At 26.1% G+C, this 24,147-nt stretch overlaps 1 protein-coding gene across 1 annotated transcript in view; it reads right to left on the bottom strand.

Moving 5' to 3' along the window:
* The window catches only part of LOC122510064 (odorant receptor 67b-like), a 30,193-nt gene extending 7,091 nt beyond the window's left edge, over positions 1–23,102 (bottom strand). Inside the window, exons 1-6 of the mRNA XM_043624461.1 lie at positions 22,774–23,102; positions 5,790–5,909; positions 5,580–5,697; positions 2,297–2,558; positions 2,076–2,192; positions 1,864–1,954 (exon numbers count right to left, since the gene is read on the bottom strand). Coding sequence (XP_043480396.1) covers positions 1,864–1,954; positions 2,076–2,192; positions 2,297–2,558; positions 5,580–5,697; positions 5,790–5,909; positions 22,774–22,917 — 852 coding nt within the window. The 5' untranslated portion in view covers positions 22,918–23,102. The remainder of the gene's footprint in view (positions 1–1,863; positions 1,955–2,075; positions 2,193–2,296; positions 2,559–5,579; positions 5,698–5,789; positions 5,910–22,773) is intronic.
* Between the last annotated feature and the right edge of the window lie 1,045 nt (positions 23,103–24,147).

Genomic DNA, 24,147 nt, shown 5'->3' with positions numbered 1-24,147 from the left:
CCACGGTAGGCACATACATATTTATGCCTAAAAATCTGTGTATAAAATTATTTTGTGTAACAACTACCGTGCAACTTCGACACGAAATGTCCACTATCCCCGTTGGCATCCGCGCTTCCGGACAACTTAAGGTTTCTTCTAAACTGGGGGAGTCTGACGTTATTATGAAAAAAATAAAGTAGTTTGACAAGTTTCTTCTAGTTTTCAGATTTCCCTTATTGAATGACGAATTCCTTTAAATTTTATCCACCCTTACTTTTGTCTAAGCATGTTTAGTCAGTAAGTCACGAATCTACGGATATAATTTCTGATCTGCGGATAGTTTTGTAATTTTATTTAGCTGAGTAAAAAACTAATTGATATAATTTCTCATGTCAAATACAAAAATTTAATCTAAATAACAGTGTTTTATTTGACCCGTCACACATGTACATGCAAATATATTTGATCTTGTTTGTGAACTTCTACAGGAATTAAAATATTTTAGGTTTTAGTTAAAAAATGTCATTTTTATTTTTTAACCCTCGGAGCACATACAGGGTCTGTGTAACTCTATCTTTTAGTTTAAACTTAAATTTCTTTTAAAAAATTGTAACAATTAGAGGTCCTGTGACCTAAAAGTAATTGTTTTAGGTTCTAGTAACAGTTCTTAATGTTCCTCGAGTATAATGCTCAAGTCAGTTGTTGCCTACATCTCGTTAAAAAAATCACCTCCATCAACTTGCAAAAAATCCTTTTTTTAAAAACTACAGTATAGAATTTATTTTTATTTCATGGTACTACTATTCAATAATGCAAATGTAAAATATGAGTTAAAAATATTGAAAATTACAAGAACTACAATTTTTTTAAAAATATACCTAATTTTTTTCGTTTTTCTAAAAAATGGTCTATTTTTAGCATTTTTTCTCTAATAAAATATTTATAATGAAACTTTTCAAGTATAGAAACTTATTCTTCATTGTTTAAAGAATATTGAACAATTCTTTTATGTAAATTTAATGATAAGTTTTTAAAAGTGAATAGGGTCACAGTGACCCTGAGTTTGCTTCTTGTTCGAAAAAAGAGGTGTGTGCTCAGAGGGTTAAAACAGAATTAGGTACGGTATTTCCAATTAAGCTTACTTACTAATGGCGTAGGAACCGGGGACAAGGGGGACATCTGCCCCCTAGTTATTTTTATATATACATAGTTTTACATATATCTACAGTACATATACAGCTTTGCCCCCGGAAAATAATTCGTTCCTAGACGGCTGTTACTTACTTATATTGATATATTTACTCTAATACTAATTAATGAAAGTACAGGATATTTTTTTAAAGAAGGTACTTATATCCAATGTGGCAAGTTCTTGAAAATTCACCCGCATATAATACTGATATGTGACCTGGTCTAGGAAAAAAGGGGACTCGTAAGCGCTAATACCAGTCAGGTAGCAGTGAATTGCCCAGATGCGCTCACGGACTGGTATAAACGCGTGCGTCCACACAGGTTCTTGAATTGGGAGCCTCAGTTGTAATTTTTGTTAAAAATGAAGAGAAAGTAGAATAAACATATGAAAGAAACTGATTTTTCTACATTGATAGAACATGTATAAACTTTTTAAAAATTCAACAAGTGAAATCTCGAAATAATGAATTTCATGGGAATCCATTAAATCCCTATTAAAAATTTTACAAATCTGGTATCGAATTTCTAGAAACCTCTGATTAACAAATTATCAAAATAATAATTGACAAGAACTAAGAAAACTTAGTTATTTAACGTTAACAGCTATTTTCTCAAAAACATGTTTTTGCACGTAAGACCCCTTTCTCCAGATTACGTCACATGTTATAAAGCAAAAGGAATAATTTTTACTTGAATTAGTAAAGAACTGATGGCTATAACATTTAAACCCACTGAACAAAATAGAAGTGGCGAAAAGCAAGAGTTCAGTATCTTTGAATATCTAAAAAATAATTTGTAATTATTCTTATGTTATCCCAGTAAAAAAAAGTATTGAGTGGATACTTTTTTTTACTGGGATCTTATTATACGTCATTTATTTATTATATTAATTTACAACTTACTGAATTGCATGGTTGTGCCATTTAATACAAGATGTCAACTCTTTATAATAATTATCATCTATTATGTTATAGTTTTTTTCCTTGTTCGAAAGCATCATTGCTCTTTTTAACTTATAACTAATCGGAAACGAAAAATAATGTTGAATGTTTTTATTTTAGGATTATTAATAAATAGGTAAATTCTTAAATCAATGAAATTTTTTCTAAATTAGCTTTTTTACCTGATAATTTCAAACAAACCACAAACATGCTGTGTTGTGACTGCGAACATTGACTCGCAACTAAACATTACTGTCAAATTGTATAAAGCAGTAATAGAGCCATGGACCAACAGCCAAGGTAAATATTTCTCTTCATCCAAAGGAAATTTTGCGGCATAAACTAAGTCCCTTGGACGAGTTTCATTTAACGGAATAAAATAGTCAAAAACAATTGGTGTTAATGACATTGATATGAAAGTTAATACTGAGCCATACATATTTACTAGAAAAAATAATTTTTTAATAATAAATAATAGTCTTCAAGCCAAGAGAAAACAGTGAAAATGAGATTTTAACGCGTAATCACTACTTTTAAAAGACAGTTACAGGATCTTTTACGATAGGGATGGGTGAAGATGAATGTTAAACTGTACTGTTTATGAGACTGAAGAAAAAAACACCTTCTATGGACGGACGAGGCACCCGGGTACCTATGTTTAAGAGGGGAAACCACATTAGACGTCTGAAAAAATCGATTTTTTCTTTTTTGCATGAATTATTAGTTAAGGTATTCAAAAATAGGCTAAAAAAGTTTCTAGAGCAAAATTTGACGTCCTCGCTATACTGGTGATGAACGGAGCGCGCTCCAGGTTACCGTAGATTAATAGAATAGTACACTGAGAAAACTGGAGTATTGGACTAAACATCTGGAGGGACAAATCGTTCATATTTGAGAGTTAGCTATTGGATAACAATCTAAATGTTCAAATACACCATTGACAGATATTCGTGCCATTTCTCTTGGAGGGAAAATGAGTTTATAACAGAGGGACAAATTAACCATCTTGAGAAATCCCTTCCTTATCCGGCACGAAATGAATAAATATGGCAACCTAACCCCTAAATTAAATACATAAGATGTCAGAAAAATAATTTCGCGCGCATCAGATCGTACACATTTTCTGCGCAACTTTTAACCCTCAGATATAATGGGAGAGAATATACAAGTAGATTTCCATTATCAATTCAAAATTTATTTTAGAAGGACTATTTAACTCTCTTCATAAGCAAAGGAAACATACACTTTTTGAACCTCTGAATTTGACTCTCTAGTTTTCTCAGTGTAGAATAGGCGTAGCACATTTGAGACAAAAGGCCTAAGCACAACTGGTTCGGTTTCAGGAGACGGTTTCGGGATATGTAAGATTTACATATATTTTGAGGTTAAGAAGCCCATATCCCGAAACCGAACCAGTTGTGCTTAGGCCTTAAGGAGAGCAGAAAGGCACGAAAAGAGGAATTATTAGACTTACATGCTACTTATGAAGCAGATGAAGGGATATGTATTGTGCTGGAATAGCCGACTAAAGTGTAATCACTTTAAAATTTTTTTTTTAAATATCAATTTTTTGATATTCTTTCAAATGCGTTTTTCTCAAAACAGGATTTTTGAAATTGCCGTGCAGTGTAGCTCAAAAAGTTATTCACCGATTTGAAAATGAAAAATTGGAAATTGTTCGTTATTAAATTTATTATTAAGTGAACTAAAATTGAAAAGAAAACAAAATTTGGAGTACCTTTTTTAAATAAAAAAGTTGCAAAAATTAGGCAAGAAATCGAAGATTTTTTTAAAGTAGTGTCAATTTTTTAATTTTCAATATTTTCACTTAAAAGTTAGTTCATTTAATAATAAAATATTTATAAAATGTGAATAAACTTGATTTTTTGCTTTCGGACAAAATTTGTGGGCTCAGGACTGCACGGCAGTCATGAACTCCGGCGGAGCAGCTCTATATGCAATAGCTCCGAATTTGGAAGATTTTTTATATAAACCACTGAGAAAACTGGAGAGTCAAATTCAGAGGTTCAAAAAGTGTATGTTTCCTTTGCTTATGAAGAGAGTTAAATAGTCCTTCTAAAATAAATTTTGAATTGATAATGGAAATCTACTTGTATATTCTCTCCCATTATATCTGAGGGTTAAAAGTTGCGCAGAAAATGTGTACGATCTGATGCGCGCGAAATTATTTTTCTGACATTTTATGTATTTAATTTAGGGGTTAGGTTGCCATATTTATCCATTTCGCGCCGGATAAGGAAGGGATTTCTCAAGATGGTTAATTTGTCCCTCTGTTATAAACTCATTTTCCCTCCAAGAGAAATGGCACGAATATCTGTCAATGGTGTATTTGAACATTTAGATTGTTATTCAATAGCTAACTCTCAAATATGAACGATTTGTCCCTCCAGATGTTTAGTCCAATTCTCCAGTTTTCTCAGTGACGCTTAAAAAAATATGAGTTACAGTTAAATATATGAACAACATGGTGGAAATGTTTTATTTGATTCAAAACAATTCTTACCTTAAAAAAATTCGCGAAAAACGGCTAAAAACAGCGTTCTAATGTGGTTTCGCCCTTTAATTCGTTGACTATTTCTTATATATATTATTATTTAACTATAGTAACTAAATTACATATTTCATATAAAAAATTATGTGCAGTACTATAAAAATTGTTTAATGAAAATTTTCATAATCTTTTAATAGAATTTTCTATACATTTATCTGCTTAAAATGTATAAAGGTACCCGGGTACCTTGTCCGCCTTTTATGGGTGAAGAAACTTTATTTATTATTTTTGAATAAATAAATTATAAATGTACATTATAAGTAATATACAAAATTAAAAACACTTTGTGCGGATAAATTTGAGATGTCAAGAAACCTTAGGTCGATACGATTTTAAAAATTATGAAGAAAATCAATTTGAAAATGCAAAAGGTACCCGGGTACCTCGTCAGTCCCATAAAAGTTAAGTGATCCGTTTGGGAAATTCTGACTCTAATAATTAAAGGATAAGCTGATGTATTTTGAACAGTAATTTTAATGATGACATATGCATACCCAGATGAGAATAATTCGTTCAGAATTTCTTAACAATTCGTTTTGTTTAGAATTCGTGTGAGGTTTTGAATGACAGTTTTCGTCCGAATTTCAGTCCAAAAAGCATATATATACAATTGATAAAAAAACCATTTCTAAAGTTAATCCGAATAGAATTCTGCCCGTAATAACTACGAAATTTTTTTGTAGAAATTCTACTAGGAATTCGTCAGTGAATATAATAATTTTCCATCACTTTTGCAAATGAATTTTTGTAAATTTATAATATTTGCTGTAAATTTTTTATAAATAAACGCGTAACCGAAACCCCCAAACTGTAGCTAATTCTTAAACTTACAACATTAATAATATAACACCTTTAATAATTAATAATATATTTTAATTAAATTGTATCATTACTAGCAAATAAAACTGTAAGACGTCTTCCATGTACTGCACCATTTTGCAAAATTGTACGTTCTACTTTAGACGTCAAAAAATTCCAATCGTTCTCCATATGCTTGACGAGAATTCGCAACTACGGTATTAATAGATTATTAGTAATTACATAAAATTTACAAATAACATTAGAAAGTTTATTATTATAATAAATAAAGAAAACGTTTGTACCTTGTCTTGTTTGAGTGTGAATATCCCAAGTTGACAATAGCATAGAAGAACAAGTAGGATAGGTGGAAGACACTCAAATGTTGCATCAGCATCGCCAACAACCGAAAAGAGAAAGTTAAACTAATTGGCTTAAGATAGTTTTTCAATATACAAGGATCATTAGAAAATTTATGTTTTTGATTATAATAAAGGTTAGCACATTTCGACTCTCCCGAAGAAAACAGTGCTATCAAAAATTTCCTACAACAGAGTGTATCAAGTATATTTTACCTTTCTAGAATGTCGTATCTTAAAATGGCTTTATTCTGTTTTACCGACAATATTTTTTTCTTACATCCATACCACAGGAACCTACACTGCAAAAAGTAGTGCAAAATGTTTAGGCGTATATTTTGTTATGAGAATGAGTTTCACATTTTTTTAGAAAAATACGACAGCTGATTTTTGTAATGTGATTTTAATCTTTTAATTGTTAATTTTAACGAGAATTGAATGAAGAAAACATAAATGCATACGGTGTATGCAAGTATATGTAAATTGCCGCGACAGTCTTTATTAAGCATAGAAAAAACGTTCACCGTAAACCTTGTCAACAGTCACCTGCTTTCTCAACGCATATTGTGCGATTCTGCATATTATTCCTAACCTAAAAGAACTGTCAATAATCGACAAATTTAAGTGAAAATACTTATGTAGTTGCAAGGTATAAATAATCGGAATAAATAATGATGGACGATTGTCATTGTAAGTATATACATTTATAATATACAATAGTATTTTTTTATTTTGATGTACAGTCAATCCTCCACAATGACGGATCAGCCCGAAATTTCCCCTTTTCCTATCCTTCACTTTGACGGTTGCCTACGTCACACCCCCTAACTACTTTTTCAGGGCTGTCCATATTATTATTTGAGAGACACTGGGAGAATTTTCGTAGAAAAATGTTATGTGTATATATTATTTATTTAAACGTACTAATTATGAAATTAATTAATTGTCCGTTGGAAAGTGTAAATAATATTCATATTAAAGTAATTGTGATATTAATTATTATAATAATTAATACAATATGTTATTTTCAATATTAGTAAAATATTAATAAACAATTAATATTTAATTGAATAAAATAATTATTATTAATAATTTAATGATTATATAAATAATATATTATATTATAATATACATTATATTATTAATATTTAATAATAATATTAATGGGCAGTATATAAGAAAAATAACAATACTGTGAAAAAAAGCACTTTATTGCAAGTGTAAATTTTTTAATTGGGCTACAATATCTTTTGTTTGATTATTGAGCCTTTTGAAGGCTTAATAAATTTTCTGGCTAGCAATCCCATTGACGTTGATACCAGTTTTTGAAAAAATTTAAAGCTTTCAAACCCTCATCTGCTTCAGCTACAATATTTTCTGGCTGCGGTAGTACATCCATATCCTCGTCAGATACTTCCTCTTCATTTGCTTCTAATTCTTTGTTACTTGAAGATGAAGTACTTCCAAAATAACTGAAAAAGAGAAGAAAATAATAAGAATTAAAAAAGATATATATATATATATATATATATATATATATATATATATATATATATATATATATATATATATATATATATATATATTAGATTAATAATTTTTAAACAGAAACATTTAATTTGTACTTTTGAATAACTTCTTCAAGAGTTTGCACTTCCCAGCCTGGGTCATTTGTATCTGATTTTAACCAGGAAACAACATCGTCGACATCAATATTCTGGAATCCAGGAAGTCTGCACAAAACTTGCACAATATCATCAATAGAGTGATCGTTAGATTCCATATCAACATCAATAGCCGGTATTAATTTTCTCCATGCTCGCAAAATATTTTTAGCAGTTATTTCAGACCATGCACTTGCAATCTGTGTGCAACAATCTAAAATATTAAACTGCTTTAAATATTTAAGAAGACTGTCTTCATTTTCTTCTAAAAGCATGTCCCTTAACATACTTTTCCGGTAAATTTTTTTAACTTTCTCTATAACTCCCTGATCCATTGGTTGAATTAGAGAAGTTACGTTTGGAGGAAGAAACTCAACCTGTAATAAAATATGCAATAATGATTTACATATAATATATAATTTAAATATAAAACAAAAAATTGTCAATTCTTTAAAGAAACTTACATTACAGTTATTGGAAAGTGATTCAATATCTTCTTTTGATAAATGGCACTTAGCATTATCCAAAATTAATAATATATTGTGTGACCTTTGTTCAATTTTTTGGAATTCTTCAACAGATGGTAAGAATACTGTAGTCAGCCAAGTTTTAAAAAGATCACGTGTCATCCAGGCACTTTTTTGACTTCCATATTTTACCGGTAGTTTTTTAATGTTTTTGAAGCATCTCGGGTTCTTAGATTTTCCTATAACGAAAAGAGGAACTTTGTGGCTGCCATCCGCATTAGCGCAAATCATGACTGTCACGCGTTCTTTTGATATTTTAAATCCATCCGCTCGTTTCTCGTATTCGGCAATAAAAGTAATTGTTGGTAACATTTTCCAATATAGTCCCGTTTCATCAGCATTATAAATTTCGCATAATTGAAAATTTCTCAAACGAATTATTGTGGACATTGTATCCACAAAATCTACAGAGCTCTCAAAATCTGCTGACAATGTTTCACCCTGCATTGACATTGATCGGATATTGAACCTTTTTAGAAAATTACATAACCATCCATTGCTGGCCTTGAATTCTATATCTACGTTCATTTTTTCCTTTATTAATTAAGCCTTCTCTTGCAGAACAGCACATGTGATTGGTAAACCAGCAGATCTCTTTTGTTTAAACCACTCATATAATATTTCTTCAAGTGAATAAATATTTGAGGGTTTTTTACGCTTATCAAAAGCACTTGAAACTTCTGCTTCATCAATTTTATCTTTCCAATGATGTCGACCAACATTTCTCATCCTTAAAATGGTTAAACTTGAAACATTGTACCTCCTTGCAATATCTGCACAATTAGTTTTAATGCGGTTCTCCTCATTTAATTTAAAAATATCCAATATTTCTTTACGCTCTTTCAAAGTCAGCCATCTAGATTTTGGAGTGCTCTCTGCCATTTTCTTGAAAAAAATAATAAAAAATAATAATATAAGTTACTTTTAAAATAATAATAATAATATAAAAAATAATAATAATAAAATAATAATTAAAAATAATTATAATTATAATAAGTAATAAATAATAATAATAATAATAATAAATAATAATTTATAAAATAATTAATATACATTACTAATAGAAACATAATTTTTTTTAAATTAATAAAACTTTTTAAAAAATTATTGTTTAAATTAATTTGAAGCGCATGATTGCCCCAAAATTTGAATAAAACTTTTATTAATTTACTAAAAAATAATATTTCGAAGATTTAAATTTATATATTATTTAAAAAGATATATAAAATAATAATTGTTTCAAATAATAATTAGATTTCACAAAAAGTATAAAAAATAAATATTATGTTTTTAATAATTACATTACTTATGAATTTAGCAAGTTAAAAATTATACAAATTTATAAATAGATTTATTATAATTTTATACTTAGAAAATATATGAAATTAAAATTCAATTAAATATAAATTTTATCAAATTAACGGAAAAAGAAACTTATGATTACTATATCTTCATTAATTGAAACAAAAAGAGATAAAAAATTTCTGAATTTAAATTAATAATATTAATAAATAAATACTTACCACTAATGACACTTTATATTTAAAAAAAAATTTCACTTAAACGAAACAATTTATAAGATTTATTTTCACAAATTTCAAACAGTATAGGAACTATAGTTTAAACTAAATGAAATACATTCCTTGAATACAAACACTATCAACTTTTAGTTTAACTTTATTAACTTTTAGTTTTATGAATACTTATGTATGAAAGGGCAAGACCCGTTTATAATAAATGAAATGAAATCAATTAAAGATTTGAATATAGTAAATTTGTGTAAACAAAGTCAATTGACAGATATTTCAACTGTCAAACTTTTATTATTCAATACTTAAATGTATCTAATATATTACATTTTAATTCTAATTCAATTAACATAATTTTAATAACTGATTTTCTATCTTATACTAATATTATATATTATTATATTAATATATAATTAAACTTTTTAATTATTTACATATTTAAATAAATAATGTAATTAAAATAATATGCATTATCATTTAAATTATTTAATATAAGAATAAGCATTAAATAAATAAATTTATTTATTAATATTATATTATATAATATAATATTAATAAATAAATATATAAATATATTATAAATATAATAAATTTATTTATTTATATTTGCTTATTTTTTATTTCTATCCTCCCAAAGAATACGGCACTGAAACTTGATCAAATCAAGTAACGCCATCCCATCATTGTGACGGAGATTGGAATTAAACCGAACCGTCATTATAGAGGATCCTTCATTGTAAAAAACGATGTAAATAAAAATTTATCCAACACATTCCCTATTTTCTCATAAAATATTATATATAGCTCCATCTCAACATTTTATATAGAAATCGAAATATACAAACTTTGTTTAAATTAAATAAGAAACATACAAATTAAATATTAAAAATAAACATTTAAGAAAATCTGACATTTTAATAAATATTTTTACTAAAGGTAAAATAATAAAATGTTAGTTTTCTTCACATCAAACTTTAATGAATAAATAAAGATGATGAAAATGAAAAGTACAATTAACTACAATGTTTAATAGTATTAATAAAACAATAATAAAATGTTATGTTAACGGCAGATTTGTCTTGATTAAAAAATTTTTTTTTAATTAAAGTAGGAGGTGATGGAATACTTGCATTAAAAATTGATTCTCTTTGTTTATTTTTAATTCAAACTTTTAAAACATTATCTATCATTTTTTACTTCTTAAATCTCTTTCTTCATATCGCGTCACATGTTAAATAGTAATATATTTTTGTATTAATATTTCTAAAGAATTAAAATTACACTTTTAATTAATAATTTAATATAATATTAAGGAAAAAATAAGTTTAGAACAAGGTTTAATTTACGAAATTTTGTTTGCTAAGTAGAAATGTATATGAAACCGTTCCACGGCCAAATCGGAAATTATTTTGCTTTCGCATCTCAAATTTTTTTCAAATATTTTCTTTCTTTTAGAGCTTGTTGAAATGAGCTACCATGATTTTTTCAATTTTTTTCATAAAACGATTTAAGATATACTGATTTTTTGAAATCAAGTTTTTTGTGTAGGTAATTTTTTTTAAATTTTTAAAATAAAATTTCATTTTTAACAATGTTAAAAATTAAATCTTGTACATAATTTATACTAAATTAACAAATTTGTTAAAAATAAGTTTATTTAAAATAGTATAAAATAATATAGAAGGTTATAAAGTCCATGGTAAAAATTCTTTCTCCGTTTTGTGTTCACTACTGAGGTCACAATTTTCATCTTAAATCAACCAGCTTTGATTACTTTTCTATGTAAACCTCGATTCTGCCAAAAAATTAGAAAATTAATCTTTTTACAGATGTTTCTACATTGCGAAAATAAATTTCGTAATGAACATCAATAAAACCTTGTTCTGAACTTATTTTCATAGTAGTTTTAATACTTTCCAAAAGAAGTGTCTTATTTTGATCTATTTTTAGTATTTCAGATATCAAAAAAGATTTAAAATCAAATGTCTTTCGTGTCTAAAATGCTAGAGCTTTTTAAAATAAGAAATCTATTTTTGTAGTGTTATTGATAATTAAATAATATATACTTTAACATTTTTTAAAATTTAATTCGATATTGATGAAAGCAAGTGATAAAAATTGTTTTTTTAGATCCAGTATTACTTAAATTTTGAAATAAAAAGGTACTAAGGTTGAAAGAAAGTCCATGTCTTTTTGACTCACATTAATTATTTCATTTACATATTTTTCTTTTAGGTCCAGTTTCGGATTATGAATCAAATCATGATTCTGAAGATGAACCATTAGCTGAACCTTTGGTTAATCGATCGGGAATCAGAGATTCACGATAATGTAGCTAAAACTGCCAAAGATAAAGGCAAGTCTTACGTAAATAGAGCGCAGAAAACTATTTCTGCAAAATCTTTAGGTCTCGGCTGTTAAGAGAATTGCAGATTAAAATGTCACAATCGAATCTCAACAATACAACGATACGAAGTATTCACGTATTTTTGGAATTTGAAAGAACAAATTCGCAAATGAAATTTTATAATAAAGCACATTGAGATTAGCGATGTAAAGTCTCATACAACGCACTGGGACAGTCGAAGAAATAAAACTCGAAAATATTTCTTAAATATAAATAATGAAAAAGTTTCTGCCTGCAAGCAAATGTTTATGGATACCTTAGCAATAAATGATAGCTGGATTAGAACTGCCTTTAACAAAATAAATAACGAAGGAATGATTTCCCCTGATAAAAGAGGAAAACATTCGAAACGGTCTCAACTTGCAGAATTAAAAACACAAAAGTTAAAATTAGTAATTAAAGAACACGTTAATATGTTCAATCGAGTCCCGTCACATTATAACCGCCAAAATAGTCAAAGGGAATATTTAAGAAATGGATTATCTATCAGGAAATTGCATCAAATGTATCAGGAATGGTGGTTATCGAAGGATAAAACTGACGAGGAAAATTTAATTCCAATTGCTACAGAACGCCAATATCGTGACGTTTTCAACACAGAATTTAATATTGGATTTTATAAGTCGAAAAAAGACCAATGTGATACATGCGTGACGTGGAAAAATGCTACTGAAGAAGAAAAGAAGAAATTGCAGAAAAATTTTGAAGACCATATTAATAATAAAACATTTGCTCGTAATTGGAAAGAAATGGATAAACTTGAAGCTAAATTAAATGAAAAAATTTGTATGGCGTGTTTCGATCTGCAGAAAATTTTGAATATACTACAGGACAAAGTTCTGCTTTTTTTATAAAAAAGCACTTTCAGTATATAATTTTACAGTTTTTGATTGCTCGCGATACAACGGTTTTTGCTACATTTGGAATGAGACAATAGCGAAAAAAGGCTCTACTGAGGTTGCTAGTTGTTTACTTTTATTTATTGATCATATGAACAAATTAGGCATTAAAGATTTCAGGTTTTATTCAGATAATTGTGGAGCTCAGAACAGAAACAGATATATATTCGGAATGTACTTGATGGCAGCTGTAAAATTCGAAGTAAAAATCACTCATCGTTTTCTTGAAAAAGGACACACTCAAAATGAGGGTGATTCTGTTCACAGCGTAATCGAAAGAAATAGTCAACGGCAAGAAATTTATTCTCAAGAAGAATGGTGTTCTGTTATCAAGACTGCAAGAACTGGAAAACATCCTTATGTTGTAACTGAAATCACGCAAGACCAGATTTTTAACGTAAAAGATATCATAAAAGATCAAAACTGGGCAAGAAATGACCAAGAAAGAAAAGTTGCATGGTCGAAGATTCGCGAACTAACTGTCGATTTTCGAAAACCTTTCCAGGTTAACTTTCGATATGATTTTGAAGGCATTGAACACACTATGTTTATTAACAAAAATAGGCAATTGGTAAATTTAAAATCACTACAGCTGCAAAAAGCTTATGATTCCACAATTCCGCTACCAATTTTAAAAGTCAAAGATTTGTTAAGTTTGTGCAATAACGGAACTATCCCAACAAAATACCATGACTTCTATAAAAGCTTAATTCCTCATCAAAATAATGAGAATGAGGTAGAAAATACAGATTATGTTGAGTAAACTGATAAAATGTTTAAAAAGTTTATAAGAAATATAATTTATTTATTTGAAACTAAGTGAAACAGTTTTAAAAACTTGTTATTGTTTGCTTTATTAAAATTCTATTTGTCTCTAAATATGTTTAAATGTTTATGTCTGAATAATAATCGCATTTCTATATTTTCGTTTCAACAAAAAGTGTTTAATGCTTGTACCATTTCAACAATTTGGTTGTCATAAAAATTAGTATGTACTATTAAAATTCTACGGCTATTTCATTAAATTTTCAAAATTAAATTTTAATCGTGATAAATTGTTTACGTATATTACTAATGTTTAATGTAATTTCACACTTCTTACGTTTTTACAATTGTTTCTTTTTTCTATACTATTGTATTAATGTTTTCAAAATTACTGATTGTATAGTAATTAAAAGTAAAAGCGTAAATTGGAAATTTAGAACGTTTATAATTAATTTTTTAATACATTTCCCAATTATTATTAATAATCTTTGTATTATTTCATTTATTTTGTCCGCTGTTTAATGTTAGTCTATGAATATGCTTTCTTTCTAAAACATTTTGTTTGACAGATCAAAATTGCATACACAGTTCCATTTGTCAATCAGAATTTGTAATTGAAAATAAAACTGAGAAATTTAAAATGATTTTTATAAAACAAGAATAAAAGGTTTTAATAATGTTCATTTATCAATCATATTTTTTGGTTAAAAAATTTTTGTCTTTTAAAAAAAAATTTACTGGTTTCTAATTTCAATTTGTAAAGAAATTATACTTTTTTTTATTGTAAAAAAACTTTTCATAAATTTTATTTTATAATGACAATTTTTATACAAAAAGCTATTCTTTTAAAGAAAAAGGAAATAAATTTAGACATTTTATTGATTTTAATTTTTTACTTTTTTTGGGTCGAGTTTTGAAATGAGGTATAAATTGTAAAAATTTATGAAATACAGAATATGCAAACTATTTCCTTTATTTTTTATAAAAACTTTAAATATTGTTAAAAATTGGCATTGAGAAAGAGAAATTGTACAAATTTTTTTCCTCCTTTCAAAAAGAAAACAATTTATTGTAATAATGTAAAAATAATAATTAAACAATTAGGATCTTGCAAATTCTTTTCATTACTTATTATAAAAAAATTTTTTGTTAAAAAATGTTTTCTGAGGAATTGAAATTCAATATTTTCTTTCATTTATTTCTACAAAAAATTCAAAAAATTGGTTAACAAAATACGAAATATATTTAACAAAAGGTAAAAAAAGTTTCATAATTTCTTCTTTTTTAATTACTGATTTTATGCATACAGATTAAAAATATTCTGGTAATAATTGCCTTCGAATGTTTAAAATGCTTAAATTCTCTTTTTATACTATTATTGATAATTAACCAACTTTACATTTTTTTAAAGAGCTATATTTTAATTGTTTGATTCAAAAAATACTTTTTTATATTAAATACACGTTTTATTAAAACAATTTCATTTCCAGTTTTATCATTTAAATAGTAGTTAATATAAAAATGAATAAAACTGGAGCCAAATTACTTTATGTCAAAAGCAATATTCCTACGCCTGACTGGAACTATTTTCTAACCAAGAACATGGTCGGTAAATCAGTGTAAAGCCGAAAATTCAAGATACGACATTCTAGTAAGGTAAAATATACTTGATACACTCTGTTTTAAGAAATTTTTGATAGCACTGTTTTCTTCAAGAGAGTCGATTTAAGGTAATTTTGTGATAATAATGGCTCGGCAATGTCTCGGAGGTATAATCATAAACAGGTATTAAGTTTTTTGGTACTGTCCTCTAATAATTATATATAATAATCGTCGTGATTCCAGATTTCCGGATCTCTGTCCACACTTGAAGTTAGTTATGGTTATTCTTTTGTTTTTTATACGTTTGTTTTGAAAATTAATTTTTGTGGGTTAAGTATTAGCATTTTTTATATTTTTAAATGTCAAATTTTTCAATGTTTATGTTATTATTGTACAGTGCTGCCAGATTGGAAGAAATATAGTAAAAACTTGAAGTTTGTTTGAAAATGTTGTGAAGGCTGTGTATATATCAAGTAATTATGAAAATATTTATAAACATTTAAATAATATAAATAAACCATTTTTTAAAGATAAATTATAATTTTTGTTCTTTACGTTTTTATGATTATAATAATAAATGTAATAATTATTAATTACTAAAGTAATTGTTACTGTTCCATTTATTATTTTGCAAATCAAAAAATATGTTATATTTTCAAATATAAACATTAATTTTTTAATTTCAGATTAACTACATAATTAACTATTCTTGTTTATTATTTTCAAAAATGTTAATAACAGTTTTCGAAAGAATTTAATTATTTAAAAAAAATTTTTTATAAAAATCAAATGACTAATTATTTCCAAATTTTTCAATAAAAACTTTGCAAGATTTTAGTCATTTTCAGTGCATTAATTTTTAAAATTAAAAACATTGAAAACATTGAAAACTTTTACTTTCAAATTGCGAACAGATTCAAACACAGCAATATTAATTTATTTCTTTATAATTCTTTGTGAAATTTAATTTCATTTATCATATTCTAGAAAAAATTATAACCAAAATCTGAATAAAGTTTTTTGATTAATTTAAAGATTTCTGAAGATAAATAAGAAAATTCTGAAGATTTGTCGTTTCAATCATCTGGCAGTACTGTTATAGTGTTTGATTCAATTTTTAGCTTTACAACTATCATTTACTCTAAAGGTAAATACTTTTCTATAATTTAATGTTAACATTATTTCAATATATTGAAAAAAGTTAAAATAATTACTATATTATTAAAGACTACAACATAAATTTAAATTATCAAAGTATATTTTATAAAATAGTAATTTAATACAAGTTTTATATTTATATTTTTTATTACATAAAAATATTGTCTAATGTCATGTTTATTTTATGAACTTTTAACGTGTCTTAATTTTCATATGTTTTTAATTAATACGTGATTTATAGAATATTCAACAAATCAATGAAAATATATTGTCAATTTTTTCAATTAAAAATATATTACATCAAATATCTATTCCCAATATTTAAATAATGTTAACATTAAATTATGGACACATACCTGCCGAGTAAATAATAATTATAAAGTTAAAAATTCAATTAAACAACCAATATATAGAATTAAAATGTAGGGGCTATCATACGCCTAAAATTTATCTGAAATTTTTTTTTCTTTGTTTCTAAAAACGAATTTAGAATATTTTTTTTATGCTTCATTATAATATTATATTACATCTTGTAATTAAATAATTAATGCAAGTTATAGTTTGTATTTATACTATAGATATTTTGTTTTCCAAAGAAATTAGAATTAAAAGTTGTTAACTTTATTATTTTTCAATTAATTTAATTTTTTGCAGTTATGGTAGTTTCAAAAGATACGGAATTTTTTGTTTAAAAAGCTAAATGAATAATTATTTTTTTAATTTTTGGAATAATTAAAATTTTCGTAATCAAAATTATTTTGAAAATAAAAGTATAAAATATGTAACAATTTTTGCGAGATTCAATTTTCTTCGTACAACATGAAAGTTTAACAGCAGTAATAGTATTTTAACAAAATTTATAGGATTCACTTAAAATTCGTTTCTAATACGTTAAATTTGACATTAAAATTTAGAAATTCAAAATAGAACTTCCATTTGTCTGACTTTCTTCTAATTTATCGGACTCAGTGATTTCTGGGGTGAATTTGGTAAAGTTCTAAAATGATTAATTTCTATGTTGAATTCGTTATTTTGAATTTAGAAAATCTGATGTTAATTTAATTATTTTTTCGTTATGCACGACAAAAAACATTTACCTGGATAAACTACAGATTTCACTTTATTAGCGAAATTTTTCAGTGCTTCAATTAATACTTTAAAAAGTATATTTAAATTAAAATGGCTTTATATTGTTTAAAATAAGCAATGTAAAAGATAAAATTTGCTCAAAAAATAATTTTTCACCTCCTGCTGGTTACCGGCTGTGGCTATTTTTTTATTAATTGTGAATTAAATTAATTTTTATGACCCAGATACTAATTGGAATTGTTCTAGCATGGTGGCCACTAAAAACAGTCAAAAAATTTCCCTGACTTTTTCCCGACTTTCCCTGACCAATATTCTGGGTGTTTTTAACTTGGTTTCTAATGAACAATAATTTAAATAAGAAATATATCTCTCAAATTATTATTAATAACTACTATTCATTTCAAACAGTTGAGAAGGATGTTTTAAGGATTTTTGAATCAATTTGTAGAAGTAGATAAAATTCTTTATTTTTAAAATTAAATCTTTAATCTTAAAGTAGCTGAGACTGCGGCTAAAACTTAAATTTTGAAAAGATGTTTTTTAGTCAATAAATCCGTTTAAATGCAAAAATATATAAATAGATCAATCTTGTATAGGCCAATTGTCCTCACCAACATTTAATAAAAAAGCTTCTAATATTTTAGCGTAAAATAAATGTTTTGCTCTTTTTTCAAAACTTTGATTTTGTAACATTTAACAATTATAAATTTAATAAACTAAAATTTATTTATAAATAAAAAACAAAATTATGGGTTAAATTGTCGTGGGCGGTTTCGTTTTTCGGCCGTGTACTTGCCTAATGACATAAATACACTGAAAAAAATTATTTGATTCAATTAATTCGAATTATTTGCAAAAATTTTATTTGGAACTAATAAATATTTATTTGCTTCAAATAACTTGAATTATTTGAATCACATTTGTTTAACTCAAATAAATCTTAATTGGATCAATTAAATATTTAATTGATTCTAATAAACGAATTTATTTGATGCAAATAATTAGTTATTTGAAACAATTTATTTATTTATTTCACTCAATTAATTGGATATTTGATATAAATAAAAATTATTTGATATTTATATCTAACTATTTCCGTTAGAAAGATAATGCAATTTGACTGTTTTGGCTGTTTAATATTTAGCCCTAGTCTCCCTTATATAAATTTTTTTTTCTTTTTATAATCTTTACAATTTGCCTGACTAATTAAAAAATTCCCTGACTTTTCCCTGACCTATTTATTTTTCCCTGACTTTTCCCTGACCAGTGGCCACCATGTCTAGCCATAGTTCAGGTCCAGTAATGTAAATTCTATTTAAATTGAGACCATTAAGTGAAAGTATTTGAATTTAAAAAAAATTAGAAGTTCGAAGTTCTTAAATCTTTTTTGTAAACTTTAAAGTTTCAAAATAATATAAAATGAAAATTTAATTCTCTATAATTGTTAACTTTTTCCACTTTTAATTATTTCAAACTTTTTGTTAGGTAATAATAATTATTTCTTTAAACATTTTTTAAAATAAAATGGAGTTTAAATTGTTTAAAATAAGCAGTTTGACACAACATTCCCGCGCGCTTGCGCGCGGATAGTTTAGCTAGTTTTTAATATTAAAAAGTATATTCAACCAGAACCATCAGTATAGAAGAAAACCTGCTTTTACTGAATTAACCATGATCAATTATACCTTACCTTCACTTTTTTTCTTGCAAAATTTATGAGACTTTTTATAAATGGAGTAAAACAATATAATATGAAAAATACAATCCTTTTATGTTTAAAAGAAAAAAATTAAGTCCAACTTATAAGTTGTACTTGAGTTTTTTTTATATGCACGCAAAAAAATGTTCGACTGCACAGTGGGCCAGGAACTCAAATTTTTGTCCAAAAAGGCAATTTTTTAACTTGATTTAAATTAGATGAGATATATATTACTTATTTTTATACATTTTTTTCGCATCAAACACTAAAATAGTTTTGCATTATATTAATTGGGAAGAATTATACAACCCTTCGAACAATAAATTTTATTTTTTAAATTTCAAGCGTTCTGAATATTTAACGCATTTTTTTATTTACAATGTTTTTAAATAGAATAATAAGGTACTTTTTTTATTCACATATAAGATAAAAGTTTGTTAATCAATAATTGCAGCTTCCTAATTAATTTGAAATTAAGTTACACCTCATTAAATAAATATTTATAGATAAAATTTCGTACGTGACTAGATTTAAATTAATGTTTCCCTCGATTTCCACCACCAAATTGAATGAGAAATATGACAAATTATTACTCCTTAGATAGTATACTTTAACTCACATATGCTCCTTTTTGCCCATTTTGATTTTAACAAGAAAAAGAAATAAAGAAAATTTTGTCGTAAATATTTTGTATGACCATACAATTTTTATTTTTTGAAAGACATAATCTTAAACATAAATGCAATTCTTCAACATTGATTTTTGTTTAAAATAGCTTAGATTAAGCATGTTGACTGTGTTTTTCCATTTTATTAAATATAAATGAGATGTTTTAAAAATCAGGGGATTTTCGGAGTCGCTGATTATGAATATAAAGTCAGATTTTAAAAATTAAAAATGGCAGATTTATTTATGTTAATTTTATGTTTCGAAGCATAATACGGAATAAATAAATATGCCATTTTCAATTTTTTAAATCTGACTTCATATTCGTAATCAGCGACTCCTGATATCGAGTTTTATGAAAATTGAATAATTTTTTAAATTTAATGTCTGTCATATTAAATACGCAATTTTGAATTTTAAAATCTGACTTCATATTCGTAATCAGCGACTCCGAAAATGCCCTGATGTTATATGAAAATTAAATAATTTTTATAATTTGATGGCCGCCATATTGGATCCGCCATTTTGAATTTTTTGTAATCTGGCTACATATTCGTAATTAGCGACCCCTAAAACCCCCTTGATATCCAGTTTTATGAAAATTGAATAATTTTTTTAATCTGATGTCCGCCATATTGGATCCGCCATTTTGAATTTTTTAAAGCTGACTTCATAATCGTAATCAGCGATCCTAAAAACAATGGATAGCATATTTAGTAGGCATAAATTTCACGCTTTTTGAGAATTATTAATTTTGGCCAAAAACTAGCGATTCTGGCCCACTGTGGGCTGGTTTAGTAAAAAGTTCTCTTCTCATAAAAGAACAGCCTTGCTAAAATAAGTCCGATCTAACTTGACGTTTTTGGTAACCAATAAGTTCAGTTAAATTTTTTACAATGATTAAAGTAACTAAAGAGAACCTTTGCAACGACTACATTCAGTGCACGGAGAGATGAAAGTAGTTAATTATTTACTTAGCCTAAAGTTATACTTACTAAACAATGTGGTGACATTTTCGTTCAACAAAACCAAAAGTAAACTTCACTAAACAGACGTTTAGTTATTAGGACTACCAACTTGATCAGTATCGTCTACGATTTGATATGTCATATTTACGATTCTGTTTACAATTTACCAAAATAAAAATTAACCTCTTTTATAATAGTTTAATAATAATAGTTTTATAATAGATAGATAGTTAAACGTTTCTAAATAATAATTTTGTGAAAGGTAATATTAATTATTTTCCAGAGAATTTTTTATATATGATGATACAAATATTTTACAAAAAGACACTGAAGGTGGTATAAGGTTACAATACTTAACTAATTAAAAAATGATATTTTCCATAATTGTTTAGTTTAATAGAGAATATTATAAAATCTAAATTTCTAATTACAACATATGTTTGTCGTATAATTGAAAAAACAGTTAATATTTTTTTTTATAATTATATTAACAATAACCTAATATTTATTTCTAATAATAAGCATAAATAATAAGTATCACAGCAAATAAAGCTTTGAAAAATAATATTTTATCCCGATTTCGGTTAACTTTGTAATATGTAGCTTCTTAATTAATTTTAATATATTTTTAATAGTTAAATTAATAATATTATTAATAAACTTGTACAACCCACTTTAACTCCTCTCTCCGTGTGCTGAAGTTCTTAATATCCCTTTATATTTTTTGAAATGTGTCTAATCCAAGAAAGATTAAAACATAATGACATTTTACATTAGAAATTATATGAAATGTAATTGTTTTTAAATATAGAATGTATATATTTAATATTTCCTTAAATGTTCTTTCACTAGTGCCATTACTCTACTTTAATCTTGTAGAAAATGCTGAAGATATTTTGCAAGAATATAAAAAACTTTTCAAGAACTATATACATAAACCGAAAGACATATAAAAATCTCAGAAATTTTAAAAATTAAAAATTATATTACAAAAAATGTTTTCAATAATTATTTTATAGAATACTAGCTCCTCCCACGGCCGCAAGCGGCCGTCTACTGTGCTAGTTTTTATATGTCCATTGTCCAAGTCCATTATTTTATTAATAATAATATTCAAATTTTTTCAGTTCATAATTTGCTTATTTGAAATGTTGACGTTTTTTTTGACAATGCAAAATAAGATTTATTATGTGTACTTTCTCTTAACAAAAATAAAATTTATATATTCGCGCTCTTTTTAAATAACATACGACTGCAGCGCCACCTTCACATGTACAAACAATTTTAAAAACACCCTTCTATTAAGATTTTACATTCTCATTGCCCATTCTTTACTTCGATACTTTTCGATACATTCGACCTTTCCACTCCATGTCTTTTTTAAGAAAGGATATGTATACACATTTTACTTAAACGTTAGAAACCAAATGAATGATGATTAAGTATTGTATTTTGACTGGAAAATCTATAGTATCCACTAAAAAATGAAAATACCAAGTGCGTATTTAGTGTAGTGGTTATTATCATTCTGGGTTTGAAAGTGCGTATTCGTTAGGTTTAAGTGTTCGCGTGCCCGCAGCGTTAAATATTTATTTCATAAGTGTAAATTAATTCCAAGGTATTTCCTGGTTGCATTGACTAATTTTTCTGTTAACTTTAACTATGCTTGAATCTTATTACTTTCACTAGGATTCTATAATGGGTTTCTCTCGTAACTAGGAAACCTAGTCAATTCCTGATATACAGGCCCTAGGCATTTTTTTCGATGCAAAACTTTCGACATAAACAATGTTGAGGCAATATTTTCACAAGATTAAGCTCAAATATAGTGCTTATTGGGAATAATGAATTTTTCTTAAAAAATATTTTATAGAAATGAAGAGCAAAATGAGTAGTATAATTGAAATTTTCATAAAAAATACATCAGTCATTAAAAAAACTGATTACTATAAAATACCTGAGGAATAATTGCAGATGTAAGTGATGTCAAAACTAAAATTCTAGTTAAGATTTTCATTTTTACTGTCTGATAAACCCATTGTCCTATTACAAAGAGAGCGATTTTGTTGACTTTAAAATAAGGACTCTTATATAGGTCCATTGAAGTAACAGAAAGCGAAGAATGATGCAAAGAGATAATGTGTAAATAAGGTGAAATAATAAATCGATAGAAAAACGTTTATGTGAATTAACGTCGAATATTATCATATATTATCTTTTCTACTGTTGTATGAAACAATATTTGAGAAAATACATCTTATAACGGAAATAAACTTCTTAGAAAGAACTGTAACTAACATTGACGATTACATTTTATATTTCAAAGAATGAAAAAAGAATTTACCCGAGTAAATGTATAATGGAAAAAATTGATGTATGATACCTTTTACAATATAAAGACTTTATTTCCCTCGCGATAATAGACCAAAAATTGATTTTCCTATCATTAAATTTAGTTATAAGATAATGTTCTATAATTAGGCGGTTCTTCTTTGTAAACAATTCGCGGAAAATAATTATTTGTTTTCTAATTTCAATGAGTATGGATTAAGAATAATATAGAGTAGAACGGGGTGAAATAGCCAAGGTGCAAAAAATCCATTTGACTTTTATTTGAAAACTACTAAACCGATTTATCAGCTATTTAAAATATAAATACTATCAGTTAATACTAGTTAACACAGTTGATACTAGTTAGGATGTTGTACCTATATTAATATAATTTTTATTGCAATTTTAATTTTTGAGTTGCTCTGCGTATAATATTTCGATGAACTTTTCGAACATATTACAACCTGTTTAAGTGAACGGGTAATAAAAGTAAATGTTTGTACATAAGGAGAAAACTATACTCAAAACGTATACAATGTTAATTTTTGGAAATTGAACTGAATTTAAAATTTATTTTAGCTTTTAGAAAAACTGGTCTTGGGGGTGAGAAAGCCAGGGACAAAACATTGAATATCATGTGAAATGCATTTGTTTTCTACTTAAGGTAGTACGCTCGCGATCGAACTTTTCTATAGAATTCCCTGAAATTTAAAATATGAATAATTAATAACAAGATCTACAAACTTGCACAATTTTAAAACAATTGACCGTTTCTAAAACAAGGTATTTAAGTTAAAAGTTTGTTATTTAACATGGTTAACCTGTAAAGAGTGCATATAAATGGCACATTTCTTTTAATAACTTCTAAAATTGTCTATAGATTGTTTTAAAAAACTAATATATTATAAATGAATATTTGAAAAATTTAAAACAAAAATATTTAACAATATTAACCGTTTCAGTTAAAAGATATAATAAAATATAATATTCTAACCTGACT

The sequence above is a fragment of the Leptopilina heterotoma genome, unplaced genomic scaffold, assembly GCF_015476425.1.
Source record: "Leptopilina heterotoma isolate Lh14 unplaced genomic scaffold, ASM1547642v1 Lhet_66, whole genome shotgun sequence".
Classification (NCBI taxonomy): Eukaryota; Metazoa; Arthropoda; class Insecta; order Hymenoptera; family Figitidae; genus Leptopilina; species Leptopilina heterotoma.
This window is presented reverse-complemented; position numbering and strand designations above follow the sequence as displayed.